This window comes from Leptonychotes weddellii, chromosome 10, assembly GCF_054177405.1.
Source record: "Leptonychotes weddellii isolate Sample4059 chromosome 10, ASM5417740v2, whole genome shotgun sequence".
Taxonomy (NCBI): domain Eukaryota; kingdom Metazoa; phylum Chordata; class Mammalia; order Carnivora; family Phocidae; genus Leptonychotes; species Leptonychotes weddellii.
Window position 1 is genome coordinate 87,146,078 of NC_138378.1, and position 20,530 is coordinate 87,166,607.

Below are 20,530 nucleotides of genomic sequence, written 5' to 3' on the forward strand. Positions count from 1 at the left end.
CTACTGGCCCGAGAGCAGTGGAACCCAGGTCAAGAACCTGGCCACTAGACCAGCCAGTGCTTGGGCCTACGTGCTCATCATTGGAAAGCAAAATGGGTCAGGGTCTGGCATCCAATGGCGACTTACAGATGGTAAAGAAAAATCAGCCTACATCTCTCTCTCCTGCAATTTTTAGTCAACCTTGGAATCCCACAGGCTTTCTTTAGTTTCATTGTGAAAATTGCTTCTAGCATTTTAAAGTTGTTCTATGGATGACCCCCCCCCCCCCACCGCCCAATATCCCTTACTAAGGAAGCCAACTTCAAACCACACTCTGAGTGGGGGAAGGATCATGTCAATTCTTCAGACAGTTTAAAGGCCTAGAAAGGGTTTCAAGCCCTTGAGGGGTATTTGGATGGCACCAGGCATCCTTTATTCTTAGCAGCCCTGCTCTCAAAGAGCATTGGGCACTCAGACTCTCCCTGAGGGCAGGGGTTTCTTCCCATCCTTTGCCTAGGGAAAGCCGTCCTGGCTTAGGCCCTCCCTTGATTCTTTAGAACATACTACAAACATGCAAATTAGAATTCTTTTAATAGATTAAAAAAAAAAAGTACTAAAATACCCATGTGGTTCTGCTGTATTACTTGCCCAAAAGAAAGTAAGGGGCAGAGTGAAGAATCCCAGTGCACCTCAGTGGGCCCAAAAGTGGGCCTTCCCACAGACTTCTGTCCCTCTTGCTGTTCCCAGCCCCCAATTCCTGCAGCAGGAAACCCCAGTGGTGTGGCCTTGGCACTGGGGAGTAGAAGGCACCTGAAGGGCTGGCTGGGTGAGTGAGGATATGTGACCTTTAAACATAAAAACAACACTGCAGAGTCGGGGAGTAGCCTGTGTGTGGCCCAGGCTGCTGCCAGGCCCGCTCCGCTATGGCACAGGTGGGTGTGGGATGGCCATTCCTCCAGCAGCAAGGAAGCCTGTATCCCAGCAGAATACTTTCTCAAAATCGTTTTTGGTACAAAATAAATGCGAAGTTAAGAGGTGGGGAGCTGCTGAGGCTGGGCCAGCCACCCTCCCCAGATCTCAGATCATGGCGATGCTTTCAGGAGCACAGTTGAGGTGAGTGGAGGTGCTACAGCTCCCGGAGGACTTGCAGGCCCGGCCAGGGGCAGGCTGCAGCGCGGCCACCAGCGTCTCTGAGGAGACTGCCCCAAACTCGTAGCTGAAGGTGCCGTAGAAGATGAGGATGTCGATCACGAACACCCACTCGCACAGGGCTGCCCCGTGCTGCAGCTGAGAGCTCTCGTGCATAAAGAAAACACCGCCTGGCATGGGGCTAAGGAAGTGTTCAGTGGGACACGCGGCGGCTGGTGACAGCCCTGTCTCCCCAGGTAGATAGCTAAGCTGGGGCAAAGAGCCAGGTCTCCCCACCTGGGAGGGGAGGAAGGAAACCGCACTGGGCAGTATTTTCTGGATATGTATGTGCCAGGCTCTCGCCCACCCCCCGCCCCTCACCCCCATCCCCCCGGGTCTTGGGTGGGAAAAGGCTGGGCTAGAGGAGGAGTTCCTGGCTGCCCTGTCCTGGAAGGATACTGAGGACTAGGGTGACAAAGGCGATGGCTGCCAGCACCATCCGCAGGTAGGCCATAGCCAGGTCCTGGGGGGCAGTGGCCCCATGGTAGGAGAGGGCACAGTGCAGGCAGACGAAGAGCAGCCCGGCGGGGAAGGCCACACCAGTTCCGATGTAGTGCAGAGACTTCGCATGATCCACCTGGGCCCGGAGACAGGGGCTGATCTGTGAGGCAGCCCCCCCGCCCCCTTCCCTCCCAGCCCCTCTCTCCCCACCCTCAGCCTTGAAGGGCTGTCTCTGCAAATGGGGTCAGCCTTCAGGGGACTGAGGGCACCGGCAGGAGCCAGGCCCCGTTAGTAAAAGTTCAAGAGGCAGGCAGGCGGGCACACCTGGAAGTTGCCGACCACCACGAGGCCCGCAGCATTGGTGCAGCCCGTGATGAGCGTTGTGGTGTTAACCCAGGAGTGACGGCTCTGCTCCAGGAGCTGCCCGTAGAGCAACAGGCAGATCAGGACCACTGGGGGAAGAGAGCACAGGTGGGGCCGGCACTGGGGCCCTCCTCCCACCAACTCCCCCACCCCCACCCCCACCCCCGCCAGACACTCCTGAGGGCTGAAAGGGAATAGAAGGGCAGGTAAACTGGGTTTCCTCAGGCTCTGGCCAGCAGGGTGGCTGTGTGGGAGCCTTTGGCTCTTGTTAAAGGAACAGGAGAGAAGTGGCCCCTCTTGCTTTAGCCCTTGGTGGGGTGGGCTACACTGAACAAGGGTTTCCTGGGCCTTTCTGGGAGGGGGGGGTGGGGAGTGGGTTGGACTGGGCTGGCTAGGGGGGCTGAGGGCACAACTCACCCATGAAAGCACCCATGTTGCCAATGAGGCTGAAGAGGCAGCTCTCTGGGGGATATGTGCCACACTTGCTGGGGGTGGGGGGCAAGGACAGAGTGAGAGAGGGGCAGGAGTACTAGCACCCCCATTCTGGCCCATCTGTCTCTTGCTTTATCTGTGCCTGTTCCTTAGCAGGCAAGCCACTGATTTATGAGAAGGGCCAGTTGTGTACACAAACAACGGGCCCCAGGCTGGGCCCTCCCCCAGAGCAGAGCTCATGTGTATGATGGGTAAGGGAGTGCCCAGGATTGCTTGGCAGAGCCTGAGACTCCTTGGACTCCCTGAGATTGTCAAGGCCTGCAGCCAGTCTGGCTTCCCTGGAGCCAGAACCGGGGCTGGGCAATCAGAGGGCTTGAGCTTCAGTCCAGGTGCCTCCACTTACTAGCTGTGTGACCTGGACCGATGACACACCTCAGTCTGTTTTCTTGCCTACAGGATGGTGAAAACAGGAGCTGCCCGGTCATGGCAGGATTAAATGGCGCTATGCACATTGAGCACTCAGCACGGTGCCTGGCACATAGTGACTGGCACGGAGAATTGTTCTTAAGTGATCTTAATACACTCATTATTCCTGAGACTGGGGGACAGGTCTTTGCCTGAGGGGCTTGGGTCTCCCTGACCTGCCCAGCTTCCAGACTTTACCTGATGAGGGGGACATCATCCAGGGTGCAGCAGGTCTTTGGGCCCCCTTGTTCAGCGGGGTCAGGAGAGCAGGATTCGTTGTAGGACCTGGTAGGCAGGACAGAGAGTAGCCTGGGGAAAAGGGGGTTCTCCCAGCTTCTGGGCCTAGAGCCTCAGGCCCTCAGAGACCACCCTTCCAGACTTCCCTTGGCAGGGACAGAAGAGCCCACTTCCCAGAACCCGCCTGAGACAGAAGCCAAAGGGGTGAAGGGATGGTGGGAAACAGGTAGATGGGCATGGAGCCATGCCTGGGGAGGGGCAGGCGTTGCCAATGTCAGGTAAGAGCTGTGAGGCCCAGGGTCTCCGTCTGGCTCGCAGCTGCCCCGACCCAAGAGGGAACAGAGATGAAGGGAGCTTTAGAGGGAGGCTGTCTGCAGAGTGCGCCATACCAGTTCTCCACAGGGCATGCGTGGCGGTTCATCACGGCCATGGCATACCTGCGGAGGCAGAACGGTCACCCCACACCCATGGCCCTCCCAGCCCAGCTTGCCCCCACGGACTCTTTTCTCTTGATTCTGGCCCCATTCAGCCTTTGTTCTTGCTGGGGACTCAAGTTGAGGTGGCCCTGAAGCTTGATACCACACGAGAACCCACAGCACGGCCCCACACTCGAGGACCTCTGGAAGTGGCCCTGGATGGAACGTCTGTCAGGGTCACCCTACTGGACAGCAGTGGTGCCAGCTTGTCCGAAGGGGCTGTGTGCCCAGGCACCAGGCCAGGCTTGGGAGACAGCTAGAGTGATCCTGGGTACCACCCTGGAGCCCCCAGCAGGACAAGGGACTCTGTGTGTGCCACTGAGCTCCTGTTGGGTCGTGGCTGGGCCCTAGCCCTCCTCAGCCTTGGCCCATTTTGTCCCTTAGTCGCCCTCCCCCTCCCCCTCTTTACTCACACAGTCCATAGGCCCGTGATGGAGAATGCTGACAAGCTGACAGGAAGGAGGATCCAGGCGGTCATGAGGGAGGGGAGCCAGGGTGGTGTAGGGGGAAGGACAAGAGGTAGGTGGGAAAGAGGGGGCCGGCCCAGCTACCTTAAGATACTTCGCCAAAACCATCAGCGGCCCAGGCCTGGTGGAGAGAGACAGGTCAAAGTCCAGGGTCCAGTGACTGACCGCAGCCGGTGGGGGAGAAGGTGGTCAACACCTGATTCACAGCGCCCACATTTGGGGCTGAGCCCACGCCAGAACGTGGACACCTTCTGGCCTCCACCGTGGGCCTCCGCGTTCCACCCGAATGCCACCGGTGCGCCCCAGACGCTCAGGCGGGGCCGAAACATCTGGGGGGGGGAGTCCCGCTCCCACGCCGGAGGGACCGGGTTGGGGGAGGGGCTGCAGTCAGGACCGTCCAAGCGGCCGCGCCAAGGAGAGCCTGCGGGCGGGTGCGGGGCCCGGCGGAGCGGCAGCCGCGCGCAGGCAACACCTGACCGCCGGCGCCCCGGGGGAAAGGCGGGTTCGCGCAGGAAGCCCGGCCCGGCCCCCGCCCGCGTGGGCGTACGGAGCCCCCACGGGAGCCGGGAACGCGAGCCTCCCCAGCGGATCCCCCCACCCCGAGGGCCGGGGACACGAAGGGGCCCAGTACGCACCTCCCCGGAGCGCCCCGCCGCCGCCGCGCCCTGCTCGGCCCCGCGTGGCGCCGTCTCTGGCTGCGGCCCTCGGAACAGCCCTGGAAGGTTTAAAGGGCCGAGCGGCCCCGCCCCTGGCGCCCCAGCCGCGCCGCGCCGCCCGCCGGGACGTGGAGTCCGCGCCGCCCCGGTCCCCGCGCCCGCGCTCGGCCGGAGACTACAACTCCCGAGCCCCCGCGCCCGAGTGGCGGTGGAAGCGTGGGCGGTGCCCCGACTTTGGGGCCCTGAGAGCCGAGGGCTGTGGCGTGGTACTCGGGCTGAGGCTCCGACTCCCGACAAGCCCGTCGTCCCGCGTACCTTGTTTCTGCGGTGGAAGCTTCGGGGGAGCGGGAAGCTCCGGAGCCGCGCCGCTGTGATTGACATCGCACTCAAGGCTGGAGGAAGCCTCCCTCCGCCGCTGGGCACATTTTTGCAGCCCGGACCGGCCAACAGTAAGACTTGGGGGAACCTCCCTCAGCGCGGCGCCCGTTGCCTGCCTCTGTCTTAGGCGAGGCGGGTCCGCGAAGAAGGGAGCACAAAGCCTTGGCTGTTAAGTTCAAGCGCCCGCGATTGGGTTTATGCTTCCTTCGGCTCAGCAAACTCTGGAGGAGGGCTACTTTCATGAGATACTTTTTATTTTCAAGGCTCCAGGTACACAGAATACTGTCCAGAAGTCAGTGTCCAAAACCTGTTTCCTAGCTGATGAACACTTACTTGAAACAAGGCCACGGAGACCAATGGATATCCATGGTCACACATGGCCAGGTAATGGTAAAGAAAAGGCAGACTGGAGACCCAGAGCAATTTGGGAAGAAGAAACAGGATAGCGTGGGAATAAATTACCATCGGCTTCACCAAAATGTACAGGCCAAGGGTGCCTTCTTGGACATTGTTTTCATGATAAAAAGGGTGGGAACACTTTTTACATACCCAAAGTGTATGTGGCACTCTTAAGAAGCCGGTCAGATGCTGGCACCCCGTGAGAGAGCACCAGGGCTGACAGCCGGCTACCGGAACGGAACACGGGCCCAGGCTGCCAGAAGCAGGGGAAGCTTAGGTCTGGCAGCATTGGTGCATGAAAGGTAACGTGCAGAAACGGGGCCCTGTATCATGAAGAAAAAATGGAGCAGATAAACTTCTCAAGGGCTTGAAGGAGCAACCTTTTTTGGACCAAATGGAAGGTAAAAATGGAAACCGGAAATCTGTTGGAGAGCGCTTTTCTGAATCAGGACAAATAGTTTAAGCAGGGCCAAGAAGTTTGGCTGAGCAGGGGCGCCTGGGTGGTGGCTCAGTTGTTAAGCGTCTGCCTTCGGCTCAGGTCATGATCCCGGGGTCCTGGGATTGATCGCTGCATAGGGCTCCTTGCTCAACTGGGAGCTTGCTTCGCCCTCTCCCTGCCCTTTCCCCTGCTTGTACTGTCAAATAAATAAAATCTTAAAAAAAAAAAAAAAGTATGGCTGTACATAGCTGGCTGAATGGATCAGTAGGGTTTTGCCTGCCATGCTCTGTGCCCCAGGACACAGAGGTGTTGCTTTCTAAATCACAGAGAAGCACCATCTTTCTGCCCAGGTGTGTTCCCATCTGGAGCAGGCACCTTTTTCTCATCTGCCCAATGGTGCTGTGAACCCTCAGCATTTCCTCACTGGAAGCTTTGCAAGTCTTAGTCAACACTTACTATATCCTGCTGAGCTGGGTTTGAGTTCCTATCCAACTGTTATCATGGGGAAGAGCTGAGAAGGTACTTAGGACCTAAACCGGCTATTCTAACATAAAGTGGGCACTACAGAACTGTGACAGAGAGGCAAATTTTGCCTTAATAGGACAATCTCAGCAGTCCCTAAAGTAGAATTACCCCAAGACAGAACTCCCTATGACAGAAGGGCTCTTCATGGGTAGTTGGCAGGGTGGAGTTACTTACCAGATAAGAAGTGTGAGCAGATGTCTTTAATAGTCCCTGCTAGCTCTAATGCTACGTGAGTCTAGTTGTTATGCTCCAACCAGGACGGTTCTTAAAATAGTCAAGGCAAAGCAAAAGATGAGATTTCAAGTGCTGATCCTGTGTTGCTGAATGACTTGAGGGCAGGCATTTAATCTTCACTTCCCTATGTACACAAGTGATTTCAAAACTCTTGGCAAAAACAGTGCTGTAAAAATAGTTTATTGCTTGAAAAGAATACTGTTTTCGAAAAGTACCTCCTTCCAAGATTTTCAAATAATTTGCACACTTCATTCATTCACACAGCAGAAACATTGGAAATGAGAAAACAGAAGAATATATGGCTTGTTATACATTTAACACAACCAGTGCAACCAACCTCTCCTCCTGGAGCCTCTGAGAAGGCAAAGGAGCCATATACTCAGGTTTTTACTTCTAGTGTCACTCTAACTACTGGCGAAATTTGGGGTGGGTGCCTATGGCTTCTTGACCATCTGAGTCCTCAGGGATAGGATAGGAATTCAACGAGGGAGCTGAAAATGTTTCAAATAATTGTTAACATTCCGTGCTGATTATCCCCAGAGGCTCAAAGGTAGGAAAGTAATCTGTCCTCATTCCTCTTTCGATATGCAAAGGTCTCATTTATGCTTGTGAACCAGATGGGGATCCACTACCCTACTATCCATGCATCCTGGCAAACGCAGAGCAGGTGGGATACTCACTACTTCAAAGGGTTTCTTCCAGCCCCATGAGCTAATCTCTAGTTGGCAGTGCCCCTCAGAGTGGACCATGGAGGTGAAATGCCCCTTTCAGAGGCTCATCCACAGGGAGAAGCATTTGTTATTGCCCACGTTGGTCCCACTGGCTGGCCAAGTGCCATAGACTCCTACTCTCAGTACAGAAAGCTTTACATTCTTCCTTTTCCTTCTTGCATTACATTCTTCAAAGATTTCTAGGCTTGTCAACTGGCTAAAACTCAAACTTTAGTGTTTACTCTTACACAGCCCAAAGCCCCTAAAAACCCCAGATTCCTTCTATTTATAGTATCACCCATGGTGGCCCAGGAAACAGAAAGCCTTAAAATCCAAGGCCTACCCTCAGTAAGTGAAGAACATTCATGGGCATGAGATAGGTCTATGAGGCTACCAGACTTTTTTTTTTTTTTTTTTTTTTAAGACAGCCAAGAATGCATCTAGTCAAATGAGTGTTCTTTCTGAAGAAGCCTGCCGGAGAGCTCCAGTCAGTCCGACACTGTTGCCCCTGTACCAAACAGCATGGGGCAGTCCTCTGTGACATCTCTAGAGCCTGTGGGAAATGCTCTGTAACATGCTCCTCGATGGGAAAGCACTGATTTCTGAAAACAGCTGGAAGATGTCTGGAGGCAAGTCTGGTGAATAAACTGGATAGTAGCAGTACCATCCTGGACCCCAGAGGAGGGGTGGCAATAAGCAACGAGCCTGAGCTAAAAGGCTGTCAGCTCGCTGAGAAGCAGAGAGGCATTTCAGGCACATCCGGAGCAGTGGCAGCATCACCACCAACAGGCCTCCCCAAAAGGACAACCTCCCGTTTAAGTACCAGGCTTAGTGCTTCCTGTAGTCCTACTGCTTAAATTAGCTAAGAATTAGGCTGCTTTCTTGGGTGGAAAATATTTTATACGCACTTGATAAGCAAAATGCCTCAAGAAAAAAAGTTCACAAACAAGGAGTTCCCATCAGCCTCTGACCTGAGAGTGTGAGGAGTACATGACAGACATAAAAGGACATTAAGTACACACTTCCCTTCTCACAAACAGGAATGGAGGCTAAAATTTCAGGTGCCATGCCCCCAACCTCCTCTTCTGGTCTTGTTTCTAAATTCTGTAATAAATCCACGAAAAAGGCCATCCAGTTGTGAGAAGACAGACCCAAAAACTATTTCCAGACTAGGAAGCCTAAGAGTTCCAGTGAAATCCTATGTCCAAGTCAGAAGATCAGTTGAAGAGCTGGAAGACTAAAATCCCCAGTCCTCTGAGCTGCAGGAAGATTGGGGAGAGAGTATGGCACAGCCTCCTTGCCTCGGAGACTCTGGAGGATAGTTAACATTGTAAGTCAAAAGGCACTTCTAGCCTGGCTGAGTAAGTGGAGGGCAGACTTTCTCCTCTGAAAGTAGAAACAAGCCCAGGACTGGCAAGTTTAAGGCATTTAACCTTGGGCCAGCTCTGTGGGCCAGGAACACTCCGGTCCCTGGCTCCTTTCACAACCAGGCCCGTCTAACTTATCTACCTCACTCACTTTGCCAGAATTCCTCTGGGCACTGCAAGCTGTGGCTCACTGGGTTCTACTGATGTAGTTTAAGTAGCTGCCTTGCCCCATTTCTGAGGTGGTAGATTTTCAGGGGTGTAGGGCACAAACCAACAGTGCCCTCAGGTGTCCTTTAAGAGAAAAGCCGCTGAGATGGAATAGCCAGACTGATCTTGAGACCCTGATGTAGAGAAAACCCCTGAGGCAGGGGGACTTTGGTTTCAAGAAGTCTTAGTGTTCATGGGCTCACTTAAATCCCGTACTTCAAGTCACTGAGGTTAGGTCAATTGCTGGAAATCTGAGTGGCTTGGAACTGCAGTGCATAGGATGTCTTGTGGACTTCTCAGACCTTAGCCTAACCCTGCATTAGGGAAAATGTTCACTGAGGTGAAAACAGTGATATTCCTAGGATCTTTTATTCTAAGGATCTCAGTTTATATACTCTTGGGAGATAGGAAAGGAGAAAGAATGGGGCAGGGGCAGGGCAGATGAGAGAGACTCATTTTGCCGCCCATTGTACAGGCCTTTTTTTTTTTTTTTTTTGCAACTAGGGCTCCAAATAGGCAATTATTGCTCATGTTGAATTTCCCTTTGTACATACGTTCAAGACTGTTAGATCACATTTGGAGAGTCAGTTTCAAGCTTGTTTTGGTAATTCCCCTTTAGCCTGAGCAGGGGATGGTCTGTTTACAGCTAGGGATGAGGTGGAAAACTGGAATCCTATAGCCCTAACCAAGGCAGGCTCTGCTGCAAGAAATCCTTGCAGTTGAGTTCTGGCATCATCTTCCTACGTCTCTTTATCTAGACAGTGCAAAGCAGTGCGGTATGAGAGAAACTTGCAAAAGCCATGGAATGGGAGGGAGACATGCTTGCAAGTCAGTCTCAAAAATGAAGATCTCCCACTTTATTGGTATGAGAATTACCGGAAGAGCTTGTCAGAAAGGTAGAACCCCCAGGACTCCCCACCTCCAAAGTCCTGAGCAGTTGGGAGGTGCACAGTCACATTGGGAGGTACGGTGGAACTGATGGATTCTGAGACAAAGATGAGAGAATGGAAAGAACAAAGAAACGGCTGAAAAAAAGGTCTAGGAAAACATGGATGGAAGTGAGCAGAAGCAAGGAACAAATGAACTGTAAAACAACAAATAGGGTTCACTGAGCTGGGTGGAGCAGCAGTGGTTAGGTGTCCCACGGCATATGACCTTAGTAAGAAAGCAGCATGTTGGCAAAAGGTTTCATAAAGCTCAGCTCTCCCTGGAATCTATGCTTCTAGAACACCAAGTTAGCCAAACAAAATTCTCAAATTCCAGAATACTAAGCTGGTCAAATGGGCCAACATGCAAGAAAGAATGGCCTGCAAAGCAGGCTTGTCCCTGCAACACTCTGTTCCTATGGATGTTGAGCTTGGGGGTGTGTGTGTTTGTGTGTGTGTCACTCTCAAGATCAGCTCAGACTGGTCCTGGCACCCCCAAACTAGGAGTGAGCTCCCTGGGCAGTGAATCCAGCCTGGTGAGAATGCCTTCAGCCTGGTCAGTGTCGCCTCTGGCGCTTTGCAATCTCCTCCTGGATGCGCAACTTGAGGGCCTCTCGCATGGGTGGATCCAGAGGCGTGTGTGCTGACACCTCCTCACTCACCCTTGCTGGATCATCGTCCTACGTGGAGGAAGAGTCAGGAAGCTCAGGGCCTGGCCTCTTCTGGAAAGGCCACCTGCCCTGTCCCTAGACAACACTCTCACAGAACTCCATTTGACTCTTGGCTTCTTGCCAGTGCCTGTCATTTCCCAGGTGTCCCCTGTAATAGTGATTTTCAGCTGGGGGCCACATGCCCTCCCAAGTGCCTGCTGAGAATCACTGTGTGACAGGCGTGAGTTGTGCTCAAAAGCATCGCCCAGCAGTCTATGCTCCTATGTGGAGCCGACACTTCCCACTGGCCCTGAGGAAAACAGTGGCTCAGGCTCTGGCAGTGATTTCTAGCACGGCCAAGGACCTTCAGGCTGCAGCTGTTTCCACGAGGCATACCTGATACACGATAACTGAGGTGACCTCTCCGCTGTCTGCCTCATATTCTAAACAGAAGAGCTGATGGCCAGAAGGTTCTGGCTCGGAGCTGCCACTACTGCTGCTTTCACCGGACTCCTCACAGTCTGGGTTGCTTGGGTGGGTAGAGCCATCTGGAAGGATGAATCACAGTGAGAGGGAAGAGGGGAAGGCTGCTGGAGCCCCTGCCCATACGGATGACACATGAAAACATACCGTAAAGAAAGCCCTGATCTTCTTATGGACTCTGTGCACGGGTGTTATGTGTTAAGTGCACGGCCGATCAATAGTTTCATTTACCTTTGTATCCCTGCTCTGGGGCCAGCACAATCGTATCACATAGTAGATACACAATGCACCTTCATCTAGTGAATAAGTTTGGAAGGTAGTCGAGAGGTGGCCAGAGTCCTACCTGGGTTCAAATGCAGGCTCTGCCATTTATTAGCTATGGGACCTTGGGCAAGTTAATCTCTCTGTGCCTGTTTCCTGTGAAACAGAAATGACAGTAGTTTCCATCTTATGGGATCCAGTGAAAATTAAATGAGTTAACGTACCCAAGATCTGTAAAACACTTTTAAGTAACGCTAAACAAATTTAGTGCCGTGCTAGCTATTGTGATCTCTAGGTCCCTGGGAAGCTGGAGAAAAGGCCATTTTTCGTAGTGAGTTTGAGTTTCATTCCACACCTACGTCCTACTCAACTATAGCTGTGCCAAGCTCTGTCAGATAGTGAGAACCCTAAAGCATAGCATGGTGGGCAAACCAGCAGACAAACAACTACTTGCTAGCTCCCAGGAACTTCCCGTTAATAGTGATACTTAACTGGGGGCCACGAGCCTTCTCTGTTCTTAGGGAGAATCAGTGAGCGAATGGAGAGCGTCCGGGGAGGGACGACATGAACTGAGCCCTGGGGGTTAAGAAGTGGTTTTCTTCTTCCACGTAGAGAAAAGAATGTGTAGAGACAGAGGACTGGGGGCCGAAAGAGCGCGCGGGCTGGAGGAGGCAGGCGGGGTGGGCGGCCTCACCTCGGCGTCGCGGCAGGTACACCTGCAGGTCGGGCTTGCGGGGCCGCGTCGGCGCGGGCGTGTGCCGCCTCCTCGCCTTCTCCTTGGCCGCCTGCTTCACCTTCTTGTCATAGTCGTCCCTGCGGGGAGCCGAGCGGGAGTCAGGGACCGCCGGGCCAAGCTAGGCTGGGGGCGGCGGCGGGGCGGGGCGGTACCGGGCGAGCTGGTTCCGTCGGATGTGGTGCACAAAGCCGTGGCTCATGTCCAGCCGCCCGCCAGGCTTGCAGCAGAGCCCCGGCCCGGGATCTGGTGCCGCTTCCATCTGGAGCCTTGTACTGGGAGCCGCCACCAACTCAACGGCCCTAACGGCCACCCTCCCGTCCGGCGAGTTCCGCACCGCCCCTCGCCTGACTTCCGGCCCCGCGCCCTGACGTCCCGCCCGGAAAGAGCCTGTCGGGCCGAGCGTCGCGGCGCGCGGAGTTCCCGGCGCGGGTGCTGGGATGGGGCATGCGCGGCTTCTACTCCCCGTCGGAGCTTTTCTTTGTGACATTAGCAATAGGAAACAGGACTTAGGCTTACTGCTGATACATCAGAAAATTCAGAAAAACACAAAGCACCCATCATACCACTCAGCGATCGGTGTGGAGTCTTCCTTTCCTTTTTGTGGTGATAAAATGCTGTGAAACTCCCATCACCGGTTGCGTGACCTCGGCTGACTATAGAACCCCGCGGAGCCTCAGTGTTCTCATTTGTAAACGAGGACATTGAGCGCATCTACCTCAAAAGAGGTTGTGAGGAGGCGAATGCTCAGTCAAGGCACACAGCGGCATCCTGGCCGCACAGCCCCGCGGAGGCTGCCGGCGGCGGGGGCGCCCCTTCCAGCCCGCCCAGCGCCCGAGCCCACCCGACCCGTACCTTAACTGCCCTCGCGGAAGGACCCAGCGCTTTTCAGGATCTGAGTGTGTAGTTTTGGAGTCCTCTAAAAAATAACAAAATTAGAAATTTGTGATTAGTACAGCGACATACTGGTACATCCACACGATGGAATACTGCCGGGCAATCAAAAGGAGCAAGTTGTTGATACACGCAACCACGTGGATGAATCTCAAAATAAATTCTCCTAGCCAAAGGGACCAGGCAAAAAAGAGGACACGCTGTGGGCTTCCATTTATATAAAACTGCTCTGTAGTGACAGAAAGCAGATGTTTGGAGAAGGACAATCTTGAGGCTGGTGGGTAGGTTCCTTATCTAGATCGTGGTGATGGGTTCAGAGTGTATACACCCATCCATCAGTATTTAGCAAATTGCACACTTTAAATAAACATGCATTTGATTGCAGGTCAATTTCATCTCGGTAGAACTGTACAAGATCGTGAGGGTCACAGGCCCTGAAGTTTGAACCCTATTAGGGTCAAGGTTGTCTCTCTGCCTGACGTTTGTATTTTCCTGTGAGACCTAGAACAAGCCTCTAAACGCGGAATTAGAGTAGCCAGGTTGCTGCATGAAGGGGATGGTTTGGGGATGTCACCAAGTTCTCTGGTGCGCAGCGACTGTGGAGACGACCTCCCGATTCTGGTTCCCGGGCACAAAGTAACTCGAAGAAATCCGGGGCCCAATGACAACCTTTTTTAATCCAGAAAATTATGGGTAAGGTGGCAGTAGGCCCGCAGGCTTTTCTCAGGGGCGCACGCAGAAGCTAAGAGGCCACTGGAGGCGCAGTTCTTCCCAGAAGTTTCTCGCGGCATGACGTGTCCTCGACGGCGACTCGTAGAGAGCCGAGGGGGGGGGGGGGCCATAATAGCACGGCTCCTGATTGGCTACCTGCCGCGCGCTCCAGCGTGCCTGGAGCCTGCGCAGAACGACTCGGCCGGTAGTGGCGATGTCTGGTCGGTCCAAGCGTGAATCTCGTGGTTCTACCCGCGGGAAGCGCGAGTCCGAGTCGCGGGGCAGCTCGGGTCGCGTCAAGCGGGAGCGAGATCGGGAGCGGGAAGCCGAGGCGCCGAGCTCCCGAGGCAGCCCCGTGCGTGTGAAGCGGGAGGTCGAGCCGGTGAGCGCGCGGGAGGCCCCGACGCTCGCGGTCCCGGCTGTGCGGGTGAAGCGGGAGCGCGAGGCCGACGAGGACTCTGAGCCTGAGCGGGAGGTGCGAGGTGCGCGGGGCTGGGCTGGGCCGGGCCGTGCCAGGCGCGGGCTCCATTCTCAACGTTCTCCTTTTTCTCTTTCCAGCTTTCCCTGGGGATGGACGTGGGCGTGGGGTTAGGGGATTCACACTCCTAGTGTCCGCGACCAGAGTTGACTGCATTGTAGTGAGGACAGTACTAGTTCTCTAAGGCTTTATAATTTTGCTTTCTGGCCCTGGTTATCTGTGTATGATTATACTTTAATATTAAATCTTAAACTTCTTGCTTAGAGTCCTCTGTTTGACATATTTTTGTATTACACAGAGTCCAGAATAGCACCTTGCCCATAGAAAATGTTTGATAAATATTCTTTGAATAATTAATAATTTCAGGGTATTCTTTGATTTTTCTTAAGTACCTTGTAAGCTTCAGGTTTCCCCTTCTTTGGAAGAGAAGTTGTTTCTTAGCTATCTTGCATAACTGTGATAAGGAGATTGTTTTCTCTGAGACACACTAGGATCCCACTTGCTCTTCTGGCTTGTCTTTTTTTGTTTGTTTTTTCCCTTTCACTTTTATGATGAAATAGATCACAGGTACTAAGATGGACTGAATATAATGTACAGGTATAGTTTAAAGAAGAGTGAAAATATACATCCTTAAATTTACTTGTCAAGAACTGTGAAGGGTTTGAGATTTTATTTGCAAATTACCTAGTTAGCCTGCCACAGTTTTCTGGATGTAAATGAAGACGGGACAAGTTCCTGTCGTGTCATTCCCACAGTGCAGTTTGAAAAGAACTTATATTTATAGTGGGTGGCCTTCCAGGAAAGGAACTCTGGGCTTACAGAAGGTGAATCTTTTATAATGGTCTGTGAACTTGACTCCCCTTTGCACTGTAGGGAGACCACAGACCGCCCCCCCCCCCCAATGCGTTTACTATACAAGTATCCTTGACAAGGTAGTCTGGAGGCGGACAGTGCCTCTGGTCACAGTGTGGGCAGAAACATGAGAGACCCATGGAGAATTGTCTCCTAATGCTATTCAGAGTTAGAAGTGGCACATAACCAGTACCTTAGAAGCTCCCATAGGCCCCTTCCCAGTTGTATCTGCCTGCCTTCCTTGCTTAAGAATTCATTACTCTGAAATTTTTCTAATCATGTCTATTTTTATTTTTAGTTTTACCTCCTATATGTATCCCTAAGTAGTACTGTGTTTTACTTTGTGTTTGATACAAATGGAATCATACTATATGTGGTCTTCTGATTTTCCTTTTTGTTTTTTTTTGCTAGGCATATTTTTGAGGTTCATCCAAATAGATGTTTATGGCTATATAGTGTTCTATTGATGATATACCAGAATATGTTTATCCATTTTATTTGTGGTGGATATTTGGTTCGTTTCCAGTTTGGGCCCTTTTAAATATCGCTGCTATAAATGTTTTTAGTAAAGTACTCCCAGGGTACATGTGCAAAAATTTCTCTCTGGTTTATAAGTAGAGATTGCTGGGTCAAAGGTCTGCATATTTTCAGCTTTGATCTTGCTGTACTATTTTCCAGGAAGTTGTAACAGTTTACACTCCCACCAGCAGTACATGAGCATTTCCATTGCTCTCTGTATTTGCCAACACCTGGAATTTTCTGGTTTTATTTTTTCCTCTCTGGTAGGTGTGAAGTGGGTATATCGTACAAGGAAATTGGCATTTTCTTGATTGTTGATGAGGGTTATATTCCTCATTTTCTGTTGGGTTGTTTGTCTTTTTCTTACCGCTTCACCAGATTTCTCTATGTAATCTGCAAATGAATCATTTGTTGGTTATATGTGTTTCAAATCTATTCTCCCAGTTTGGTGCTTTTTCCATTAGTGGGCTTTTTGATGTATTGCTGGGCCACCAGTGTAGGAGCTCATCCTGTTGGGTTTTTCTCATTTTTTTTGTTTGTACTAGTAATTGACCCTGAGTACAGTTTTCCCATTTTCCCAGTCTGTGATGATTTTCCTTTTAGCAAAGAATGGCCGCGTGGATTCCGAGGACCGGAGGAGCCGCCATTGCCCATACCTGGATACCATTAACAGGTTAGTAGAACAGGGATGCCGAGGGCAGCAAAAAACAATGGAATCTATGCAGAAAATTCTTTGAGCTGTACATAGAATAACACGTTCACAAACTTTATCCCTTTTAAAGCTTTCTGCCCAGAAAGTTGTGCTTCTTGCCATATTTATTAATCTTTGCCTTTTAATATAAAGTGTCGGAGTGTTTTTTTTAGGGTGGGAACATGCATAAAGAGCTTTTAGTTTATCTTGAATTTGTTTGGTGGAATAACAGGGTACATGGTGTTCTTAAAATGACAGTAGCAAATTTAAATACCTTTTGAGCACTTGCTATGTGCTAGGTACTACTTTAGGTGGCCGGAATTCATCAGAGAAAGGAAAAACAGATAAAAATATGTCCTAAAGCAGAAGTAGTTACCTTGTCCTTGTTTCTTTTCTCTGATCCCAGTTGGCATCTTAGGATGCTTTTCAACTTATGCTCTAAGATAGTGCTGTCTAATATATAGATTAGATACAGAACTTCTCTCAGTAATGGAATTACTCTTTACAAGGGCTATCCATTGTGACAGGTACAAGCCATTTATGGCTAGAGAGGACTTGAAACATGGCTTGAGGAACCCAGTTTCAAATTTTAATGATTTTAAATTTAAATGTAAATATCCACTTGTAGCTATTGCCTCCTTTAATAGACATTGCAGCTTTACTGGGATCATTACCAATTAATTAGAGTTAATATTTGAGGAGAAATCTCTTTGTCACTTGTGGATTCAATGGAAGTAAAGTTTTTTTGTCCCTTAACCTGTTCACTACTCATATAACATTACTTTGCAGTTGAATAAGTAGATCTATTTGTAGGTATTCTCCTAATATTCAGGCTTTCCATTTATCTTTATGGACAAAAATAGATTTTCTTATATAAGGGTTTCTCTTATATAAGGGTTTGTTCACTCTTTTGATGTCCTTCCACTACCTGTCTTTTTTTTTTTTTTTTTTCCCCTAGAGAGCGGGTGGGCAGAGGGAGAGAGAGAATCTTGAGCAGGCTCCATACCCAGCACAGAGCCTGACTTGGGGTTAGATCTCACAACCCTGAGATCATGACCTGAGCCAAAATCAAGAGTTGGGCACTTAACCGACTGAGCCGACCAGGTGCCCCCATCCCCAGTCTTTTAATTTGGAATGCCATTGGGGCCCTGTTACATTAGTCCTACATTCAGCATTTCCTCCAGAGAAAGCAACTGCAGTGGAAGGTTCTCTACTGGTTGTAAATTTTAAAAAGAGAGGGTCATTGCTTTGTGTGTCTAGTAGAGCTACCTTGGCACTGCTTTGGGGCTTGGTGGGTAGGGGTGCTATATTAAATGTTTAGGGAGGAATAGTTAATGTTCCCCACAGTTTATGTATGGTCGTTGAACCATCTCTGAAGGATGCTATGTGACGTTGTGGAATGTGGAGCCAATGCTGCTTCACTTGGGTGCTTTCCTAGGCATCTCTCCCTATTAATTGTTTTTTCTTTTGTGTGGTTCTTTTAGGAGTGTGCTGGACTTTGACTTTGAGAAACTGTGTTCCATCTCCCTCTCACATATCAATGCATATGCCTGTCTCGTGTGTGGCAAGTACTTCCAGGGTAAGTAATGTTGTGTATTATAAACTTGCTAAGTTTTCAGTGCTAGCTACCGGTCTGCTCCAGAGAGGTTTTTTTTTTTTCTTTTAAAGAAAGTAAGCTGCTGTCAGGAGTCATATCTGAGAATCCCTATCTTTGTTCTCAGGAAATTGGGATACTCTTAGGAAATCAATAGGAGATTCTCCAGTCGGAACCTATATACATATGAAAGGGAGAAGGAACTAGTTGAGGCTGTGTAGGAGAACTCAAAGGCTGTGAGTTTCTGAATCTCTGATGTTTTCTGTAGTCATGTCTTTTTTTTGAAAATCCTTTTGCTCTGAGTGCTTTTTCATTCTGTTTTTTTCTGGAAATTTATTATTTCAATTCATTCAGACCAAGGAAATGCTATGTATACAGTATACTGGAGGATTCAAAAGAAATGTAAACTACGTTCCTTGCACTTATAAAGAGCTCATAAATAGTCAAGGTTAACACATAAAACGATCAGCAAACTATAAGATCATAAGGATTACTGCTGGACTGTTTGGCACTGAGTATGAATAAGGACTATGGGAATTGAAATAGGCAAAGATCAGTGTTAGCTGGAGTGTTTATGTTTAATTCGCAGAGGAGGTCAAGGTAGGACTTGAACTGGCAGGACATAGGGGGTTTGAATGGGTTAAGGGAGAGAGATTCTAAAAAGGAGTGGCAACGTGAACAAAGGTACGTAGGTGCAGGATTGTCCTGAACGTGGGGGTTTGGAAATTCAGGACTGAATGGTGGTGGACTGTCATAGGATGTTCATATGTGTATATGTACGTATCTGTGCATGTCTGTGCATTTGTTATATATGATACATGCACAGATAATCTTAATTTTAGGTAATATGGAACTAACTTATACACAGCTGCACGCACACACAAATTTCATATTTGTGTGTATGAAATTAGTTTCCCTAACAATGTCTTATGTCAGCCAGGGAATAAAGCACTAATGCGCTATTCTTCCTTGCTAATTTTTTGATGAGAAGAGTTCATGTAAGAGATTCATTGCACGGATGGCATAATACTTTGTTTTTGCTGATATTAACATGTTCCAGGACAAAATTATGAAAGGAAAATCCAATTTGATTTGTTCCTCTCTGGCATCTGCCCTACACTTACAGCCTTTCATCCTTCCCTCCAGGCCGGGGTTTGAAGTCTCATGCCTACATTCACAGCGTCCAGTTCAGCCACCATGTCTTCCTCAACCTCCACACCCTCAAGTTCTACTGCCTTCCAGACAACTATGAGATCATCGATTCCTCGCTGGAGGACATCACAGTATGTCCAGGAAGGGCTGGTTTGGAACTAGTTTTCTTGGGAGCCATCCCAGGGCTCCTGGGGATCTGCCTCACACGAGGTTAGGGAAGAATTTCAGTCCTTTAGGCTTGTAGAGGCTTCTTTTCCTTTTGGAGGAACCAGGGAGATGTGAGTAAGAAGGCCAGGATTCATTATTGTGGTCTGTGGTCTGCAGCCTAGCTGTTATTTCTGCTTTTAATGTGAGAGGATTAAAGGAATATGGCTACCTTCTAATTGGGGTGAAAGCATTTTTGTGAAATATATTCCCTTTCACACTTTGGAGTAGGGATACGAATTGGGCCTGGTGTAGGACAGTGGATACCAAGCTGCATACCAGCTTCTGGCTAGTTTGATATGACGCGGCCAGAATGGCCAGTGCATCCCATCTGCGGTCTCTGGTGTGTGATCTGTGCCAAGAGTCACTGTACTTAAGTGGAGAGCATTAAAAGTCTTGGGTGTGATTAATGTTGGAACTGTTACTACTTTTCCTTTTTAGCAAGTGTCTATATATTCATGCTGAATGCTCTGTTCATTTTTAAGGAAAACTTGGTGTTTAGAGTGTTTGAAACATTGTTACTTTTATAAGTTTTATAGACCTATTAATAGTTGAGGTTAAAGTAGTTACAGTATTTGGAGAGAGAGAAACTGAAATAAATGCAAGGTTTCAAAGTGAGTTAATAGAGACCTCTGTTCAGCCCTTTATGTGATGACCCCCGTAGCCCTAGGACTGGGTTCCTGCCCCTCCAGCCACAGGGAGTTCATGAGATCTCAGGTTTGCAGAGGCGGGGAGACGTTCCCGCACCTGCGCTGGTCTGTGCTGACTCTGTTAGTTCCCCCCTGAGACTCAGACTCCTGCTGCCTGCAGAGACCTGAGTGTCCTCCAGTTTCTGACAGTCCTTTGTCATGGAGTTGGCCAGACCTGAGGTCTGAGGAAAGACCTAGATTCAGTGATTTTGGGTTAAACACAGAGATGCCCTTCTGTATTAGTAATGTGGTGAGGGCCTATTCTCTGTTACCTCAGCCTTTATACCTATTGTTGGGAGCCCTTTAGGTGTGTGGTGAGACATTCATGACCAAAGTGTTTTTTGTTTTTGGGGAGAAATTGCTATTTCAGATATATCTTATGAACTCTGTAGACAGCCCTACAACTTGGAATTTTCTTTTGCTTTGCAGTATGTGTTGAAGCCCACTTTCACAAAGCAGCAGATTGCAAACTTGGACAAGCAAGCCAAATTGTCCCGGGCATATGATGGTACCACTTACCTGCCAGGCATCGTGGGCCTGAATAACATAAAGGCCAACGACTATGCCAATGCTGTCCTTCAGGTAGGATCAGGATGGAAACTGGGGGAGGAGGTAACCTGGGAACACTATGAAGGTGAGTCAAGAAATGACTCCGTTCTGGTATAGTCAGTAGTTCTTGGAGACACCCAAGTCTTGCGGAGAACTGTACTTGACTCTTTTTTTTTTTTAA

The 20,530-nt window shown here is 50.1% G+C and overlaps 3 protein-coding genes across 6 annotated transcripts in view; 1 reads left to right on the plus strand and 2 right to left on the minus strand.

The window, feature by feature from the left end:
* Positions 1 to 551: 551 nt before the first annotated feature.
* On the minus strand, positions 552 to 4,795 carry TMEM150A (transmembrane protein 150A). 4 transcript variants are annotated; one of them, XM_031022169.2, is made up of 9 exons: positions 4,684 to 4,795; positions 4,133 to 4,169; positions 3,995 to 4,030; positions 3,495 to 3,542; positions 3,067 to 3,153; positions 2,389 to 2,456; positions 1,933 to 2,060; positions 1,567 to 1,744; positions 552 to 1,298 (listed from the first exon to the last, which is right to left on the minus strand). In XM_031022169.2, the coding sequence occupies exons 4-9, from the start codon at positions 3,533 to 3,535 to the stop codon at positions 1,057 to 1,059; spliced, it is 744 nt and encodes a 247-aa protein (XP_030878029.1). In that variant the 5' UTR covers positions 3,536 to 3,542; positions 3,995 to 4,030; positions 4,133 to 4,169; positions 4,684 to 4,795; the 3' UTR covers positions 552 to 1,056. The 4 variants fall into 4 exon arrangements, with proteins under 4 accessions (XP_030878029.1, XP_030878030.1, XP_030878028.1 ...); XM_031022170.2 differs by lacking the exon at positions 3,995 to 4,030; XM_031022168.2 differs by lacking the exons at positions 4,133 to 4,169; positions 4,684 to 4,795 and having other exon boundaries at positions 3,995 to 4,126.
* A 2,043-nt stretch (positions 4,796 to 6,838) lies between these two features.
* On the minus strand, positions 6,839 to 12,370 carry C10H2orf68 (chromosome 10 C2orf68 homolog). The gene is made up of 4 exons (XM_006737809.3): positions 12,172 to 12,370; positions 11,978 to 12,096; positions 10,936 to 11,087; positions 6,839 to 10,569 (listed from the first exon to the last, which is right to left on the minus strand). Exons 1-4 carry the CDS (start codon positions 12,276 to 12,278, stop codon positions 10,447 to 10,449), a joined length of 501 nt encoding a protein of 166 aa, XP_006737872.1. The 5' UTR covers positions 12,279 to 12,370; the 3' UTR covers positions 6,839 to 10,446.
* A 1,433-nt stretch (positions 12,371 to 13,803) lies between these two features.
* Positions 13,804 to 20,530, plus strand: part of USP39 (ubiquitin specific peptidase 39) — a 29,057-nt gene continuing 22,330 nt past the window's right edge. Inside the window, exons 1-5 of the mRNA XM_081796690.1 lie at positions 13,804 to 14,103; positions 16,074 to 16,143; positions 17,646 to 17,740; positions 18,902 to 19,038; positions 20,230 to 20,382. Coding sequence (XP_081652816.1) covers positions 13,836 to 14,103; positions 16,074 to 16,143; positions 17,646 to 17,740; positions 18,902 to 19,038; positions 20,230 to 20,382 — 723 coding nt within the window. The 5' untranslated portion in view covers positions 13,804 to 13,835. The remainder of the gene's footprint in view (positions 14,104 to 16,073; positions 16,144 to 17,645; positions 17,741 to 18,901; positions 19,039 to 20,229; positions 20,383 to 20,530) is intronic.